The 18,490-nt window shown below is 39.6% G+C and overlaps 1 protein-coding gene and 1 long non-coding RNA gene across 5 annotated transcripts in view; one reads left to right on the top strand and one right to left on the bottom strand.

Annotated features, from left to right (window-relative positions):
- Positions 1-10,249, top strand: part of mypn (myopalladin) — a 97,163-nt gene extending 86,914 nt beyond the window's left edge. For 3 of the 4 annotated variants that reach the window (XM_017722822.2, XM_017722823.2, XM_017722821.2), the window contains 8 exons: positions 1,979-2,200; positions 3,748-3,897; positions 3,986-4,062; positions 5,044-5,173; positions 5,259-5,466; positions 8,749-8,914; positions 9,113-9,246; positions 9,981-10,249. In XM_017722822.2, the coding sequence (XP_017578311.2) occupies positions 1,979-2,200; positions 3,748-3,897; positions 3,986-4,062; positions 5,044-5,173; positions 5,259-5,466; positions 8,749-8,914; positions 9,113-9,246; positions 9,981-10,147 (1,254 nt within the window). In that variant the 3' untranslated portion in view covers positions 10,148-10,249. Of the gene's footprint in view, positions 1-1,978; positions 2,201-3,747; positions 3,898-3,985; positions 4,063-4,373; positions 4,453-5,043; positions 5,174-5,258; positions 5,467-8,748; positions 8,915-9,112; positions 9,247-9,980 lie in introns of those variants that run through there. The other variant, XM_017722824.2, reaches the window with a different exon arrangement.
- On the bottom strand, positions 4,463-7,148 carry LOC108442667. The gene is made up of 4 exons (XR_001859067.2): positions 6,496-7,148; positions 5,237-6,203; positions 5,039-5,123; positions 4,463-4,581 (listed from the first exon to the last, which is right to left on the bottom strand). It is a non-coding gene; the product is annotated as an uncharacterized LOC108442667 (long non-coding RNA).
- Positions 10,250-18,490: the final 8,241 nt, after the last annotated feature.

Genomic DNA, 18,490 nt, shown 5'->3' with positions numbered 1-18,490 from the left:
CAAACAGAGAAACGAACGCAAATGTAATGAATAAACATTCAAGTATTATCACAAATAAATCAGGCCGGCCTTATTGTACTGCATGTGAGGCGACAGCACAGTATGCTGTCTATAGTTTAGGTGTATCTGGGTATATGTTTATCATCTGAAGTACACAGATCAGGCATCACATTCTGACCACCTCCTCGTTTCTACGCTCACTGTCCACTTTATCAGCTCCACTGACCGTATAGCTGCACTCTGTAGTTCTACAGTTACAGACTGGAGTCCATCTGTTTCTCTGATACTCTGTTACCCTGTTCTTCAGTGGTCAGGACCCCCATGGACCCTCACAGAGCAGGTACTGTTTGGGTGGTGGGTCATTCTCAGCACTGCAGTAACACTGACGTGGTGGTGGTGTGTTAGTGTGTGTTGCGCTGGTCTGAGTGGATCAGACACAGCAGTGCTGCTGGCGTTTTTAAACACCTCAGTGTTGCTGCTGGACTGAGAATAGTCCACCAACCAAAAATATGCGGCCGACAGCGTCCTGTGGGCAGCGTCCTGTGGGCAGCGTCCTGTGACCACGGATGAAGGTCTAGAGGATGACCAACACAAACTGTGCAGCAGCAGATGAGCTGTCGTCTCTGACTTTACATCTACAAGGTGGACTGACAAGGTAGGAGTGTCTAATAGAGTGGACAGTGAGTGGACACAGTGTTTAAAACCTCCAGCAGCACTGCTGTGTCTGATCCACTCACACCAGCACAACACACACTAACACACCACCACCACGTCAGTGTTACTGCAGTGCTGAGAATGACCCACCACCCAAACAGTACCTGCTCTGTGAGGGACCATGGGGGTCCTGACCACTGAAGAACAGGGTAACAGAGTATCAGAGAAACAGATGGACTACAGTCTGTAACTGTAGAACTACAGAGAGCAGCTATACGGTCAGTGGGGCTGATAAAGTGGACAGTAAGGCGGTCATAATGTTCTGCCTGATGAGTGTATGTAAACTGTGTTACTCTATTTCAGCTCTATAGGAGACTTCATGGATCAGTCATGTGGAGAAGGAATAGAACTCTTGCTTTTATAGACGTGTCTCTGTAACGCTATTGAAACCTAAACTTAGGACCACACTGACAGGGATGGTTTGGTGAAAACCATGTTGGGCGACTGAAGTTTGCTTCTTTAGTTCAGCACTGGAGCTACATGCAACAAGTATGGAAGTTTATGGTTTCCCAAAATCTTTTCCAAAAATATGGCTACATATTTCCCTCAAAAGGCGTCCAGCTCTCAAGTACTTCAGACTTTCCAATGTGGTTTAGGACCCAGTGTGACTTGAGGAAAATGGAGCTGAATGTGGCAGTCATTTCAAATTCACTGGCCGTTTTCAAAGTCAAGGATGCAGCCAACTGTGAGGGCCGTGCTTTTTTGTAGAATTCTTTGGAAGCCCCTTCATTACTAAGACATCAAAGGACTGAACAGGTGTGGCTCTTGTGACCCTTTCTCACCAACAATGCTTTACTTGCATTTCAAAACCAATTGAAAAACGACAGAAACAGCTGAAAGTTGTCAGAGTTTGTAATGACATGGAAATTAAATGTAATGTTTCTATATGGAAGATTTAAATATGTCAGTTTGCTAACATCAGTAAACCATGGTCATGTGTTTATGGAAAGGACATCAGACATCATTAGTTTCATAGCTCTAGTCCAAAACTAAAGAAGCAAAATCTGAACACCAATCATGTCTTGGCTGGTAGGCCACAATTAGGGTAAGTGGGGTAAGATAAATGGTTTATTTTAATTAGATTTTTCAGATAACTATTTTTAATATGATGAACGAGAACCTGTTGCTTTTCCCTTTTTTCATTAATAGTGTTAAATTTTCCTGATTAAAGCCTAATAAAGGTCAGGGAAAACGTTTTTCATTGTACAAAGCAGAAAGGAAATGTTGATCAAGCACATTCTTAGTCATTTGTTGTATATTTTAGGAATACAAGGTCTCTAACTTTGAACAAAGGCTGATGAGTGAGATTGAATTCCGTCTGGAGAGAACACCAGTTGAAGAATCAGACGATGAGATACAGCACGATGAAGTTCCCACAGGAAAGTGTATTGCCCCCCTTTTTGACAAGAAGCTGAAAAACTTCAGGGCCATGGAAGGAATTCCTGTCATGTTTACCTGTAAAGTGGTTGGAATTCCCATACCTAAGGTAGGCAGTTCTAAGCTTTTATGCTGTATTTTATACATGGACAGATATCAAATGGGCTTTGCTAAATATGTGCTTGGCATTATGTCTATTAGAATAGTCTATATCAACGAGATATCGAATACCTGAGTGACAAGAAACTATCACTGTACTTTAAACTGTGTTTAATCAACTACAGTTCTTCAATTAAGGATTTGTTATGCAATGCACTGTTTCTTTTTAGATTTATTATTCTATGCTTAAAACCACTGCACAACAAAAAACAAGGTACACTAGTGAACACACACACACACTAGGGGGCAGTGGGCAGCCCTATCCACGGCGCCCGGGGAGCAGTTGGGGGTTAGGTGTCTTGCTCAAGGGCACTTCAGTCATGGACCGTCAGCCGAGGGGATCCGGTCACAGGGCTGGTTCCCTGACCTCCAGCCCACGACTGCTAGGTGACCTAGAGCCAAGTTCAAACAGCCACCATACCGATCGGCAGGCCGTGGAGTTACCGCTACGCAACCGGGATGCACAAAGTCATATACATTTACCATATGATCCTACAGAACTTCATTAAATGCTTGAATTCTTTTGAATCCTGCTTTTGTATTACCTTATGCGATGATTCAAAAAGTAGAAAAATATACAGCACTGTGTGAAAGTCTTACGCACCCAAGATACATACACACATACATATATACACAGTGATGTTCTGGATGTTGGTGTGTGTGTTTACCCATCTCCAAGCCTCTCCTCCTCGAGGAAGCCCAGTATTATATGTAGTTAAAAAGCAGCTCCTGGTTTGACCAATCAGTGCTCAGTAAATTGAGCTCATGATGTAATTGATGATATTAACGAGTCTCTGTGGCGGCTGTGAAGGTGTCCAGGAAAAATAGGGGCAGAGCCCAAGAATGAAAACAAAAACACAACTGTGACCAACGGGGGTCTTTGTATGTATACATTACATTTTTTTTTACATTTTTACATTTTTTCTTTCATATATTTTAACAGCTTATTATAAAATATTAAATATTTCAAGTTGTAAAATAATGAAAAGATATTCCTAAAGACTCCTACGTGGTATTTCAGGCCCCCTCTATTATAAAAATAGAAACTCCTCATTCTAAAACATGTAAGCGTGTAGATGTGAGCTCAGTCTAGCAGTCTGACATTTCTCTAGCGGAGGCGCTATTAGTGTTAAGTGGCTTTAGCCTTCATCATCTAAAGAGAAGAAACAGACATGGTGATATGATTGCAGGTTCTGTATGATCTTATATTTTATTTACACGTTTTTTATTTTAATTTCCACTCTAACATGAGACAGTCTGAGGTGCACATTGTGTAGTTATTATTACTGCTGTTTATTTATTACTGTATAAATAGGTCTAGTCATTTGTCTTGAATACAATCCTGCCTTTATATCAAAGGCTGCTGATAGACTGTTGATTTATAAGAACTCATTCTATGTTTCTTCATAAAAGCACTTGTTTTATTAACTGCTTAATGTAAACACATCATTAATCAAATCATTTAAAGGTGTTTGTGTTTTTGTTCTTCCTACTCAGGTATATTGGTTTAAGGATGGAAAACAGATCTTGAAGAAAAACAGACACTTCAAAAGAATAAGAGAAGGTGATGGCACTTGCTCTTTATACATAGAGGCTGCTACTAATGATGATGATGGCAATTATACCGTGATGGCAGCAAATCCTCAGGTCACTATTAACACTTTGTCAATCTGGGTCTCAACATTGCACCCTCAGCAGTAATATAGGAGTCTAATCTGTCCATAAATATTTTTAGGGAAGAATAAGTTGTTCAGGTCATCTGATTGTGCAGTCGGGTCTTATGAGAAACAGGCCCATGATCCATTCGCAGAGGTGAGTTACGCTAATTTGTGTTTTTCCTATTTTCTAATGTTTTAATATTGCAGGCCAAATATTCATGATACTAGCAAACGTCATGACATCATGTACATAAACTGCATAAAAGTCCGATGGTTTATTAAACAGTGATTTCTCACAATAAAAGTGTTGATTTAAATTAGAGTCACAGGAGAAACTGCTAATATACTAAAGTTCCCGCCCATCTTCTCAGCGCTGTTGTTTTGCTGAGTAATGCATTTCCTGTTCTTCACCCACCCCTTCACTTCACTCCTCTACACGGCAATGACGTCTCCTTTCCTTTTCAGCACTTTAACTGCTTACTGTACGTGAATAAGAGCTGCATACACACTCAGAACATGGACAAAACAGAGCCTGTCACGTTATTCATGGAGCGCCTTGTGCTAGTTACCGGCAGGCCCTCAACACACTGGGCACCACCTCCTTTAGGGAAAGGCGAGAACAGAGCAGCCTCAGTTCGCTCGGGCTCTCTGTTTTCACACTGGCGTCCACAATCTAAAAAAAAGAGATACCAGGATTATTTTAGGATTAAGACTAATCGAGGACTGGTCATTACTGCTTTTTCTATCCTCTATGTTACTCGACTTATTGATGAATGTGAATTGTAGATGTTGCTCATCATTTTTATATTTATTTGGGATATGTTGTTAAAGATGACTAAATAGGTTTTGTTTGTGTTCAGGCTTTGTAATTTACATAGTTACTTTTTTTAAATATGTAGGTACATGATAGTCTGTTTACATTCATTAAAATTTGTAAATCAAATGTGTGAATTAATGTGTGAAATCAGTCAGAATGACTGTGATTGTTGGATTACTCCATCATTTAAATACTTCCTAGACTACAAAACAAAATCATATTGGTACAACTGCATTAATCAGCTCAGGTTTAATTCAGAGACTCGTTTGGAAAGATATTACTATTTCATTGTTTTGACATTTCTCTCACTTACCACAGGGTGAAAACCCGTGTCAAGCAGGTGGAGGAGGGCGAGCCTTGTGAAGAGAGGTTTTTTTGTCCTCACTTCTTGCAGGCCCCTGGAGACATGGTGTCACATGAGGGCAGACTTTGTAGGTTAGACTGCAAGGTACAGAACACATTCATTCCACAAACACAGGCAATGATTTTTACAGTTCTGGACAATCCTCACCAAAAATCTCCCTGTAATTCAGGTAAGTGGACTGCCCCATCCCGAAATTATTTGGCTTCTGAATGGAAAACCAATTTGTCCCGATTTGACTCATCGGATGCTGGTGAGAGAAAATGGGATCCACTCTCTGGTTATTGATCCTCTCACAAAAGACGATGCAGGAACATACACATGCATTGCTTCCAACAAAGCTGGACAGAGTTCATTGTGCCTTACTCTCGGTGTTGTTGGTAAGTTTGAAATAACTTGCCTTTTCCAGATTGTCACGCAAACTATTTGTCTATATGTTGAATATATTCTGTTCGTGTTGTGTTTGTTTAATCTATCTAATCTATTAATAGATTAGTCTGTTTTTAATCTATTTAACCTTTAATCTTATACCCTACAAATAAGCAGTTGGCACTGCAAAAATCACGTGACTCAAACACTTTAAACATTTATGATGACTCAGTAAATGTTTATCACTGTCCACTACCTGTCAATATCACTATACGCCCAAAAGTTTATAGACGTTACTTCTGACTGATGTTGGCTGATTAGCTCTGGATTACAAACTGCACTCCAACTCATCTCATCACCAATGGGCGCGATTAAAGTTAAACTTACTAAATATAAAGTGTGTCTGGACACTGTTAGAAACAAACTATAAGGTAATTGTGTCTAATGCATTCATACATAGCTAGTTAGTAATTGTGAATAATTTAAAGAAACAGTACCTCCCCTCACAATCTGATCCACCTGACTGCTTTTTTAATACAAAACTGCACAGAGTGAATAATTACAGTGCCAACCAACAGCAATGTATGAAACAACAAATGGCCTTACTGTTTATCAGCTTAGGCTGCAGTTTAGCCTCTGGCTTCCGTTTAACAACTGGGTTTTCTTACAGGTTAAAGTGGAACAGTTTGATGAGTCATGCTTGGTATGACCAGGTGCATCAACACGGCCACTTCTGATTTCAGATTAACTGTAAAGACAGATTCACTGATTAACTATAAATTACAGTCTGTACAGATGGAGTCACTGGATCAACACAGCAGTGCACAGGGGAAACATTTGCACAGAGAAAATGATGTAGCAGAATTTAAGTATTGGGTGATCAAAGTAACGTGTGGTTGAATAAAGGCTCAAATCCTAACATTTCTAATTAATACAACATATTCAGTATTGGAGGCTCTATCTAGCTCTCAGTATAAGCAAAATTAAAATTCATGAAATGAGTAGAATATTCCATATCCATGTCCATACAGCTCAGTTACCTTCAGCCTGAGTCTTTCTAAGCGTAGGTTGCCCTCTAGTGGACTGGCATGTGCACAGCACAAACACACAACTGAAAGAGGAAGCTACAGAGACAAAAGAGGTTCCTACTAATATGTCACAATGTCATATTTTACATGATATTTTTTTAAGGTGAAAAGCATGTTTTACAAACACTAACAAGGCACATTCAGGAAAAAAGGCAATGGCTAAATGTAATGATGTCGGATCTGCTCTGACCTGAAATGTGTCAGATCAGTAGTGCAGCAGTGAGTCAAAGCACTAAGTAATTACTTGTTTGGCTTTATTGTTTTGCCGTTAAATCGTAAACTGAGTATCTAGACATGGATGTTATCTTTCAAAGAAGGAGTTGCACACCCCAAACACTCCAGATGGCTGACAGATTAAGGGGAAAACCAAAATAAAATGTCCTGTAAGGTGTTGGGCTCCACGAGCTGCCAGAACAGCTAATTCACCTGAGGAACTGTTGGTCTTACAGTGCCCGCCACAAATATTGGCACCTCTGGTAAACACGAGGCTGTAAGAAGCATTTTTATTGCTCATCCTTCTGCTCTTTTACTCATAATATTAATAAAACTCACACAATTTACTGAAAGAAAAAAAATCTGCTCATGAAGTAAATATTTTTCTTAAATCTATGTGCTGCAATCGTTGGCATCTCTTATTTAATAATTTGTGCAGCCTCCTGCAAAGATAACAACTCTGAGTCTCCTATAATGCTTAATGAGACTGGAGAACATATGGCAAGGGATCTGATTCATTTCTCCACACATGATCTACACATAAACATAACCTTTACAACTTTGGGTTCTCTTTATGAGTGAAATCTAAAGTATATTCCCATTTACACTTTGTTTTTAACTTCACCTAAACAATTAGGAACATTTATTTAATTAGCCTAGACTTCCTGTTCCACTGGGGTATAAATATGAGGTGACACACAGGCCAAATTCCCTTAGTCATCCACAAGTATGAGAAACACCACAGAATGCATCGATGATGTGTTCAAAGGTTATTGAGCTACAAAAGGATATATTCTTACGAGAGAGCAGCTGAACAGCTGACCGAAATGACCATTTCCACTATCAGGGCAATACATTATTATTTAATAAATAAAACGTAAAGCAACTAAAGATGTTAAGAACCTTTCAGGAATAGGATGTTTGTCTATATTGACCCCACGCAGCTAGGGAACTGCAGACATTAGTTAGGTCCCGCGGTCAAAACGTCTCCCAGACTACAAACAGATGCCACCTGCATAACCACCAGTAAGTTGTTGGAACAACCAGTAGGTTCTTTGGAAGGCTAGCCAGAAGAAAGTCTCAACAAACTCAAAATGCCTACAGTTTTGCAAACACTACTGGAACTTTCATGCTACAGTGTTCAGTGGTGAGATGTGACCAAAACAGAGCTTCTTGGCAACAAACACCAGAGGTGGTGTGATGCTGTGGGGCTGCAAAGGCCTTGGGATCATAGACTCCATCAAGTAGCAGATAATAAATTAAAATCTAACTTAAACAGGGCTGGGATTGGGTATTCCAACAGGACAGTGATCCAAATCAAAGCACCCCTCAAATTCAACACAAAAAAGAGTCGCTGAGCGTAGAATCAGGGTTTGGCCACGGCCATCCCAGTCTGCTGACCTGAACCCCATAGAAAACCTGTGGGATGACCTTAAATTGGAAGGATCTGGTGAAACTCTATGGACGACTAGTCTCAGATCTCTTGCCACGTATTCTCCAGTCTCATTAAACATTAGTGAGGAGAAGACTCCGAGATGTTATCTTTGCAAAAAGAGGCTGCATAAAGTACTAAATTAAGGGGTCCCAATAACTTCGGTGCCTATAAATCTCAGAAAAAAATGTTTATTTCACGATATTTAGCTTTTTCTTCCAGTGACTGTATTTTTAATAAAGGATAGATTTTTGTTAATATTTTATGTAAAAGACCAAAAGAATAAGAAATGTTTTTTTACAGTTTTGCTCATGTTTACCAGGAGCGTCAGCATTTGTGCAAGGCACTGCGTTTCATTATATGGCACTAATGCAAGAGGATCGTGGTCATAGAACGTATGAATTTGACCACAGTTTCTAACCCTATTAACTTTTCCCACAGGTCTACAAACCTGTATTAAAGTTTTTTTTTTCTGTATTAAAGTTTTTCTTTGATGTGTGAGACCCATCTGTAGTTTGATTTCTCGACGCTTCATATGAACTAAAATATAACTTTTTCAGAGAAAGAGATGAAACAAGCCCCACAGTTTGTGGAAAAGTTGCAGAACACAGGCATCGCAGAGGGTAGCCCAGTCCGTCTGGAATGCCGGGTAGTGGGTATGCCCCCACCTGTGCTTTACTGGAAGAAAGACAATGACACCATCTCCGACTCCAAGGAAAGAATTAGGCAAGTTTGAAAAGAAAAACAAAAAATAAAATGAGAAATAAAAGCTCTTTTACGTGTTGTTCTCTTCCTAAGAGATGAGCTTTTTTTTTCTTTATGTATTATATATTTTCTTGAAGTTATAAGTTATTATGAAACATCTAAACTGCAATTGCTAAGCGTCCTACTAACAGTGTACTCTGTGTAATCTTTTAAACCTAGTTTGCACCAAGATGCCACCGGATACGGTTGCCTGCTTATTCAGCCAACCAGGAAAGAGGATGCTGGCTGGTATACAGTTTCTGCTAAAAATGAGGCTGGTATCGTTTCATGCACAGCCAGACTTGACATTTATGGTGAGTCTTTGATGTATCCTTTGTAGGTTTTGACATGATTCGTTGTTCTTTTATCATAACATATTATATAATATCAGCCGTATTTTCATGAAGGTGAAAGTGGTGCAACGCTACAGAGCTTCTCATTTATTTAGACACAAAGGTATTTTTCCTTTTTGCGGTCGGTATTTTGGTGACGAGAAATGATGCCAGCTTGGGCGGAGTATCATGGCACGGATGTGGCATTTGAAGTGACCAGTGAAATACGCTCATTTTCTTAACACAACTCAAAATGGTGTCTTTGTGCAGGTGTGTGATGGATGTACATTATTTATGGTACAAATCTCAAAACTAAAGCCAAATTCTACTTTTATAACTAGATCATTTCTATTTTACTAAATAAATACAAGCTCTTTATTTTTTTGTAATGAAAGCCTGTGATGGGTATAAATGTAAACTGGACAATGAAAAGTCACCACACACAGCATCATATAGCAGATATAGTATATCTAACAAAACTAAAATAAGACTGACTGAGTCACAGTCAAGCTGCTGTAAGTACTCAGTGAACAGGTGTGGCCACATAAATCAGTTAATATTGAACCACCGTGTCGTTCGTGAGATGCTCCTTGATTGGTACGTTAGTTTAACTCAGTGTCACATTATAATGACTAAATAAATCAACCATACAACAGTTTCTCACACAAATGTCTGTCCTTACAAAACCATGAATCTCATTTTTGTTTCCTCTGCAGCCCATTGGCATCAGTGGGTCCACCCACCGATTAGGAAAACGCCACTTACTGGAAGTCATTTCGCAGCACTAACTGGTGAAGATAAACTGGTAAACATTAAACCAGAATGTCCCATGATATTTACCACCTTCCAAGATGAACATATTGCTGAGAGTGAGGAGCTCTAAATGCCACAAGTTTATAATAATCATACTTTTTCTTTTTTATTAAAAGCACCTAGATGTTCAGTAGGAGGCAGCCTGTGGTCTAATAAAAGCATGCATATATTACATGGATGTCACCTTCTTTGACATTTTCTTTGATATACTTTTGTTTACAGTGACATACAGATAATTTGATATTTCAGGTAAAATCTTACATTTTAAATATGTCCCAGCATGCACAGCAGAGTTCTCAAATCTGTTATTCTAAGGAAAGAAGATGCTAAACTGGTGCAGCAGAATTTGACTGGCTTCCCATTTGTTCAGTACGGCTGAATGGATCTGAGTGACGTAGTCAAACATTTATTTATTTATAATCTTTTAGCGTTTCAAAAAGAAAGTTTTACTAGTAAACATTCTGCTTGGAGGTCACACAGACGACTGGGTTTGATATTAGAGCACAGGCAGCCAATATCTCATCTTACATGGCTTTCTTATAAACTGTAGATCAAAGATTTTTCTGTGATTTTTGTTTTTGTTTGAGTTTGTGTGTTTATCTATGATAGCATATTCTGGACTTACTTCAAATTTTGAACATACTACTGAAATTGTGTATTTACAATTGCATTTCTGTGAAATATTTAAAACACAGATCAAATTCAAATCAAATTGTGTATAATAGTTGGATCTATATAAAACGGAAAAGCTAAGTGCTTGTGACATTTGACTTTCATTGTCCTAACGGTTTGACTCCACGTTAAAAACAGAATAACACGCATTTGCAACTGCACTTCCTTATTGTCCCGCTCCAGCTCTGCAATCCTGTTTCATTGATTAATTAGGAGGCGCAGGAACGCTGTGCTTCCCAACCCATAAGATGATATTGGAAAACCAGCTGCTCAGCTTGTTAACAACCCCTGAGTTCTCACCATGGGTGTGTTAAAGCAGTGAAGCACTAAAATGTGAGGATTAGTGTTTTCCAGCAGTTCTGGAAGCTCCTAGTCTGAGTCAAAAACACTGGCGCTTGTGAAGCCACGAGCTTCAGAATCACTTCCACACAGAAATCACTTAGAATTATGCGTAGTCACAGGGAAATGCTGCTGCAAATACAAAACTCAATTAATATTGTCACATGTTGAATATGAAAAAAGTCTGAAATATGCTGCCATATTTATATAATATGGTAAAATTTATTGACACTAACAATTTTCACAATATCATCTGTAATAAAAAAAAAAGGAAAAAAGTCTTCAAAACAAATTAATTGTGTGTGGGAGTGGGAGTGGGGGAGGGGAGTGGGAGTGGGGGGGTGAGAGTGGGAGTGGGGGGTGAGGGTGAGAGTGGGAGTGGGGGGGTGAGAGTGGGAGTGGGGGGTGAGGGTGAGAGTGGGAGTGGGGGGGTGAGAGGGGGGGTGAGAGTGGGAGTGGGGGGGTGAGAGTGGGAGTGGGGGGGTGAGAGTGGGAGTGGGGGAGTGGGAGTGGGGGGGTGAGAGTGGGAGTGGGGGGTGAGGGTGAGAGTGGGAGTGGGGGGGTGAGAGGGGGGGTGAGAGTGGGAGTGGGGGGGTGAGAGTGGGAGTGGGGGGGTGAGAGTGGGAGTGGGGGAGTGGGAGTGGGAGTGGGAGTGGGAGTGGGGGGGGGGGGTGAGAGTGGGAGTGGGGGGGTGAGAGTGGGAGTGGGGGAGTGGGAGTGGGAGTGGGAGTGGGGGGGGTTGGAGGGTGGCAGACAGAAGATATAGTAAAAAAGGCTAAAAGCTGCTTGGAACTTTGCTTCGTGAACCGGTGTGATTTGCGTCTGTAGGCACAGCAATGGTGAAAGAAAATGGAGCAAAATTAACAGGAAATATTGAAGGAAGAATAAAATTAATTTGAGTGAACATTTTGGAGTTCACACGCACGATTTCTGTTATTTGTGGCCGCGATTTCTTAAATCATCCCTCGTTTCCTTTTAGCGTGCGCACGTTTTCTTTACTACATGGACACATTTTTGTTTGTGATCGTGATTTTCTACTGCGTTCTGGTTTTTTCACCGTTTGTTTTATTTTTAACTGAACGCACGTTGTTTGTGTTCTGATAACAGATCCCTGAGACTGTCTGACGGGCTCTGCTGAGGTCATGACCAGAGATGCTCATCAGGCCTGATTCTGATTTGGGGGTTATGAGGAAACTGCAGCTCCTCACAGCAAACGGTGTTTCTGCTCCCGGTCAGACGCGTTAGAGACCGTCACACAACTACAGGAAGAAATGATCGGCGTTTCAACAGCCTCACATTAATATAGCCACATTAATATAGCCACATTACTATAGCCACATTACTATAGCCACATTACTATAGCCACATTAATATAGCCACATTACTATAGCCACATTAATATAGCCACATTACTATAGCCACATTACTATAGCCACATTAATATAGCCACATTACTATAGCCACATTACTATAGCCACATTACTATAGCCACATTAATATAGCCACATTAATATAGCCACATTACTACAGCCACATTACTATAGCCACATTACTATAGCCATATTACTATAGCCACATTAATATAGCCACATTACTATAGCCACATTAATATAGCCACATTACTATAGCCACATTAATATAGCCACATTAATATAGCCACATTACTATAGCCACATTACTATAGCCACATTAATATAGCCACATTAATACAGCCACATTACTATAGCCACATTAATACAGCCACATTACTATAGCCACATTACTATAGCCACATTACTATAGCCACATTAATATAGCCACATTACTATAGCCACATTACTATAGCCACATTACTATAGCCACATTAATATAGCCACATTACTACAGCCACATTACTATAGCCACATTACTATAGCCACATTACTATAGCCACATTAATATAGCCACATTAATATAGCCACATTACTATAGCCACATTACTACAGCCACATTACTATAGCCACATTAATATAGCCACATTACTACAGCCACATTAATATAGCCACATTACTATAGCCACATTACTATAGCCACATTAATATAGCCACATTAATATAGCCACATTAATATAGCCACATTACTATAGCCACATTACTATAGCCACATTAATATAGCCACATTACTATAGCCACATTACTATAGCCACATTACTATAGCCACATTACTATAGCCACATTAATATAGCCACATTACTATAGCCACATTACTATAGCCACATTACTACAGCCACATTACTATAGCCACATTACTATAGCCACATTACTATAGCCACATTAATATAGCCACATTACTATAGCCACCTTAATATAGCCACATTAATATAGCCACATTAATATAGCCACATTAATATAGCCACATTACTACAGCCACATTACTATAGCCACATTAATATAGCCACATTAATATAGCCACATTACTATAGCCACATTAATATAGCCACATTAATATAGCCACATTACTATAGCCACATTACTACAGCCACATTACTATAGCCACATTACTATAGCCACATTACTATAGCCACATTAATATAGCCACATTACTATAGCCACATTACTATAGCCACATTACTATAGCCACATTACTATAGCCACATTACTATAGCCACATTACTATAGCCACATTACTATAGCCACATTACTATAGCCACCTTAATATAGCCACCTTAATATAGCCACATTAATATAGCCACATTACTATAGCCACATTACTATAGCCACATTACTATAGCCACATTACTATAGCCACATTACTATAGCCACATTAATATAGCCACATTACTACAGCCACATTACTATAGCCACATTACTATAGCCACATTACTATAGCCACCTTAATATAGCCACATTAATATAGCCACATTACTATAGCCACATTACTATAGCCACATTACTATAGCCACCTTAATATAGCCACATTAATATAGCCACATTACTATAGCCACATTACTATAGCCACATTACTATAGCCACATTACTACAGCCACATTACTATAGCCACATTACTATAGCCACATTAATATAGCCACATTAATATAGCCACATTAATATAGCCACATTAATATAGCCACATTACTATAGCCACATTACTACAGCCACATTACTATAGCCACATTACTATAGCCACATTACTATAGCCACATTACTATAGCCACATTAATATAGCCACATTACTATAGCCACCTTAATATAGCCACCTTAATATAGCCACATTAATATAGCCACATTACTATAGCCACATTACTATAGCCACATTACTATAGCCACATTACTATAGCCACATTAATATAGCCACATTACTATAGCCACATTACTATAGCCACATTACTATAGCCACATTAATATAGCCACATTACTATAGCCACATTACTATAGCCACATTACTATAGCCACATTAATATAGCCACATTAATATAGCCACATTAATATAGCCACATTACTATAGCCACATTACTATAGCCATCTGTTAAACCCTCTCGCCGTGTGACCTCAGCGCCCATGAAGGTCTCTGTGTGTGTTTAATTTCAGGTTGTTGATCGTTTCTTCCTGTAACTGTGTGATGATCTCTAAAGCTACAGCAGAAAGCAGCCAGGATCGTGGTTGTAGTTTAGTGAAGACTGTGGTTGTAGTTTAGTGAAGACTGGTTGTAGTTTAGTGATGATCGTGGTTGTAGTTTAGTGAAGACTGTGGTTGTAGTTTAGTGAAGACTGGTTGTAGTTTAGTGATGATCGTGGTTGTAGTTTAGTGAAGACTGTGATTGTAGTTTAGTGAAGACTGGTTGTAGTTTAGTGATGATCGTGGTTGTAGTTTAGTGAAGACTGGTTGTAGTTTAGTGATGATCGTGGTTGTAGTTTAGTGAAGACTGTGATTGTAGTTTAGTGAAGACTGGTTGTAGTTTAGTGATGATCGTGGTTGTAGTTTAGTGAAGACTGGTTGTAGTTTAGTGAAGACTGGTTGTAGGTTAATGATGATCGTGGTTGTAGTTTAGTGAAGACTGTGGTTGTAGTTTAGTGAAGACTGGTTGTAGTTTAGTGATGATCGTGGTTGTAGTTTAGTGAAGACTGGTTGTAGTTTAGTGATTATCGTGGTTGTAGTTTAGTGAAGACTGTGGTTGTAGTTTAGTGAAGACTGGTTGTAGTTTAGTGAAGACTGGTTGTAGTTTAGTGATGATCGTGGTTGTAGTTTAGTGAAGACTGTGGTTGTAGTTTAGTGAAGACTGGTTGTAGTTTAGTGATGATCGTGGTTGTAGTTTAGTGAAGACTGGTTGTAGTTTAGTGAAGACTGTGGTTGTAGTTTAGTGATGATCATGGTTGTAGTTTAGTGATGATCGTGGTTGTAGTTTAGTGAAGATTGTGGTTGTAGTTTAGTGAAGACTGGTTGTAGTTTAGTGATGATCGTGGTTGTAGTTTAGTGAAGACTGGTTGTAGTTTAGTGAAGACTGTGGTTGTAGTTTAGTGATGATCGTGGTTGTAGTTTAGTGAAGACTGGTTGTAGTTTAGTGATTATCGTGGTTGTAGTTTAGTGAAGACTGTGGTTGTAGTTTAGTGAAGACTGTGGTTGTAGTTTAGTGAAGACTGGTTGTAGTTTAGTGAAGACTGGTTGTAGTTTAGTGAAGACTGTGGTTGTAGTTTAGTGAAGACTGGTTGTAGTTTAGTGAAGACTGGTTGTAGTTTAGTGAAGACTGTGGTTGTAGTTGAGCTGATGAGCGTCTCTGACCTCAGCCGTCCAACTCATCAGAACCCGTCAGCTGTTAGTTAGACAAATATCTCCACCTGGACCTACTACCTCGATTTTGTGCATGAATAAAAAAAAATGTACAACGTGCTTCCGTTAAACTGGAACGATTAAAAGAATACGAGAGAATTAATTAGAAAATCATGACAACACAAACAAAATCGGACCCGCGAAGTAAAGAAAACGTGCGCACCAACTGCAAAACGCTCGAATTATTATTCTTTTGTTTACGTCCGTCCTGTCCGGAGCTCCGTACTTCCAAGCTACTATTGTGGAGCACAGACAAAGCAAACCTTGGAGTTTTAACAGCGCATAGATAACATTATATTTATATTATATAATATTTGTGTTTCACACGAATGAAGTGTCCGGGCTTAAAACACAAAACGTCAGCTAGCTGAACTGTCTTTTAAGATCTTTTAAAGTCTTTAAAATATTCTGCCCAATTTTAATAAACAAGTTTTCTATCTTTCTTTTTCAACTCATCTTCTTTGTTTAATAAAATATTTGGACCAACCCTGTATGTGAACGTCTAACATACACTGAAGGCCTTTCTGTCAGTTTCGGTTTGAAAGCTTAAGCAATTGTGTGGTAGGAGGTCCGTAGATCTGGTTAATCTGAGGAACTGGTCTTAGGCTAAATGAACTAATTCTGAAGCACATTTTCAACATTACAGACAATATCGACAATCAAAAATCAAATCTTTCCACTGAGGATATTTTGTTTGCATTTTCAAAGCAAAGCCCAATCTAACGTGAGCTAACAACCTGAAGAGAGCAGCAATTCCAATTCACCAACAGGGTCATACCTGTGAAGAGATGGAACAGAAAAAGAATAACTATGACGGTTATCTAGGGATCTTTGCTTTATCCTTAACTGTCCGACGTCATAAACAACATACACAAGCCTGGCTTAGCTTTCCACGGAAGCACAATGTTACCTTTGACTACCGGAAAAGAAGTTTAAAGCAGAAGGTCAGTAGCTTTTCTCCACCTGCCGCTGAAGATTCCCTGAAGTCTATACATTTTTACTTCTTATGTTTTGTTAGAATGACCTCCTGTTAAAAAACCACTAAGCCTTCCTGCTACATTACTAATATTAGCTGCAGTAACACTCACATCTGTATCAGTTTGTTAAATAGAACCACTGCAGCTTTTCACAGCATGACATCCACACATACTGTCACTTGGATATGAATCTTACCTTTTCTATAGAAAGCAATGAAATAAAAAGAATTCCTTAAAATTTCCTACTGCTGATGCAGGTGTGACAGTAATTCAACACATTTTTAGGAAACTTGAGAACGAGTGGTTTCATTTTACAGGTCAGTGGTTCAGGATAACGCACTTCTGCTGCAAGTGGCTTTATTTTGTGAATGGATAAGAACCTCACGCAGCGCGCGAGAGCGGGATTCACTAGCAGTGCGTGACGTAATCTGAGCAGTACCCAAGTTACCCGAGGATGTCGCAGTGCGCTTATTATGGAGACTTTCATCCCAACGATGATAAAAACAGACTTCATTGTGCATCACCATCCATCCATCCATCCATCTATTTCCTAAGCCACTCCTCCGTCAGGGGGGGTGCTGGAGCCTATCCCAGCAGTCTTCGGGCGGAGGGCAGGACACACTCTGGACAGGTCGCCAGTCCATCGCAGGGTGTGCATCGCCAGTGCTCATTAAAACAATTTAAACCTTTAGTGCTGAAACGCTGGAGAAGCTTTAGCCCCTCACAAGCTCATTCCCGGGCAATTCCAGTCATCCATGCCGGAGAGTTCGAGTCCATAATAAGACTCTCTGGGGGGCAGAATGGCCCTCCCTCTCTCCCTGTTGCTCCGTGCCATCTGTCAGCTGACGCAACAGTTTGGGCAGTTAGCCTCGTCGTCCAGTGATGATGTGTTAGCAGCAGACTGAAAAGACGCAGGGCAGCAGACCTGGAATGGTGGGGGGGGGGGGGTCTAGTATAAGTCAGGGGGCCTTAATAAGCTTTTAAAAATGAGCATGAATGATATTTTTATTCAGTGGTAAAGCTTATAGCATAAAAATCTGTCCCATATAAGCTTCAAACCCACACTCCTTCAGGTCTTTTGCCCTTTGTATCTGCTTGTCATTGAAGTCATTAGAACGTGGACTTTGAGGAGAGCTGGTGGCTCAGGGTGTCTTTTGGGCTGAGGATCGTTGGCGGCGACATTGCCGTGCCATCACTGCCGTTTCAGGCATGTCCATGATATGATCACCTTAAGGCATTTGTGTTTCATAGTATAAAAGCCTAAAGAGCATCTTAATCACAAAAATAAGCAAAACAATCAGATTCATAGTCACGTTAGAAACAGTAGAAAATCTGCGTTACTCTGAACTGTTGGCCAGTAGGTTTATTTTCCTACGGTTACGAAAACGAATTGCCTAATTTATGTATTGATAAAGAAATCTATAAACAAATCACTCAATATTCATGACTAGCAGCCCTGTTCTCTCACTGAATCTGCCAATTAATCATTGCTAGATGATCGAGAAGGTGTTTTGATCTGACTTTTTTTTTATCAAGTAATTGTGACACCCCTAAAGTACTGTAAATCCTTTATGATCGGAGGAATCATAGCTGTGATGGTACAAACATTTCAGAGGCAAACGATCACATGTATGATTTATCAAA

This window comes from Pygocentrus nattereri, chromosome 5, assembly GCF_015220715.1.
Source record: "Pygocentrus nattereri isolate fPygNat1 chromosome 5, fPygNat1.pri, whole genome shotgun sequence".
In the NCBI taxonomy this organism is placed as follows: Eukaryota; Metazoa; Chordata; class Actinopteri; order Characiformes; family Serrasalmidae; genus Pygocentrus; species Pygocentrus nattereri.
This window is presented reverse-complemented; position numbering and strand designations above follow the sequence as displayed.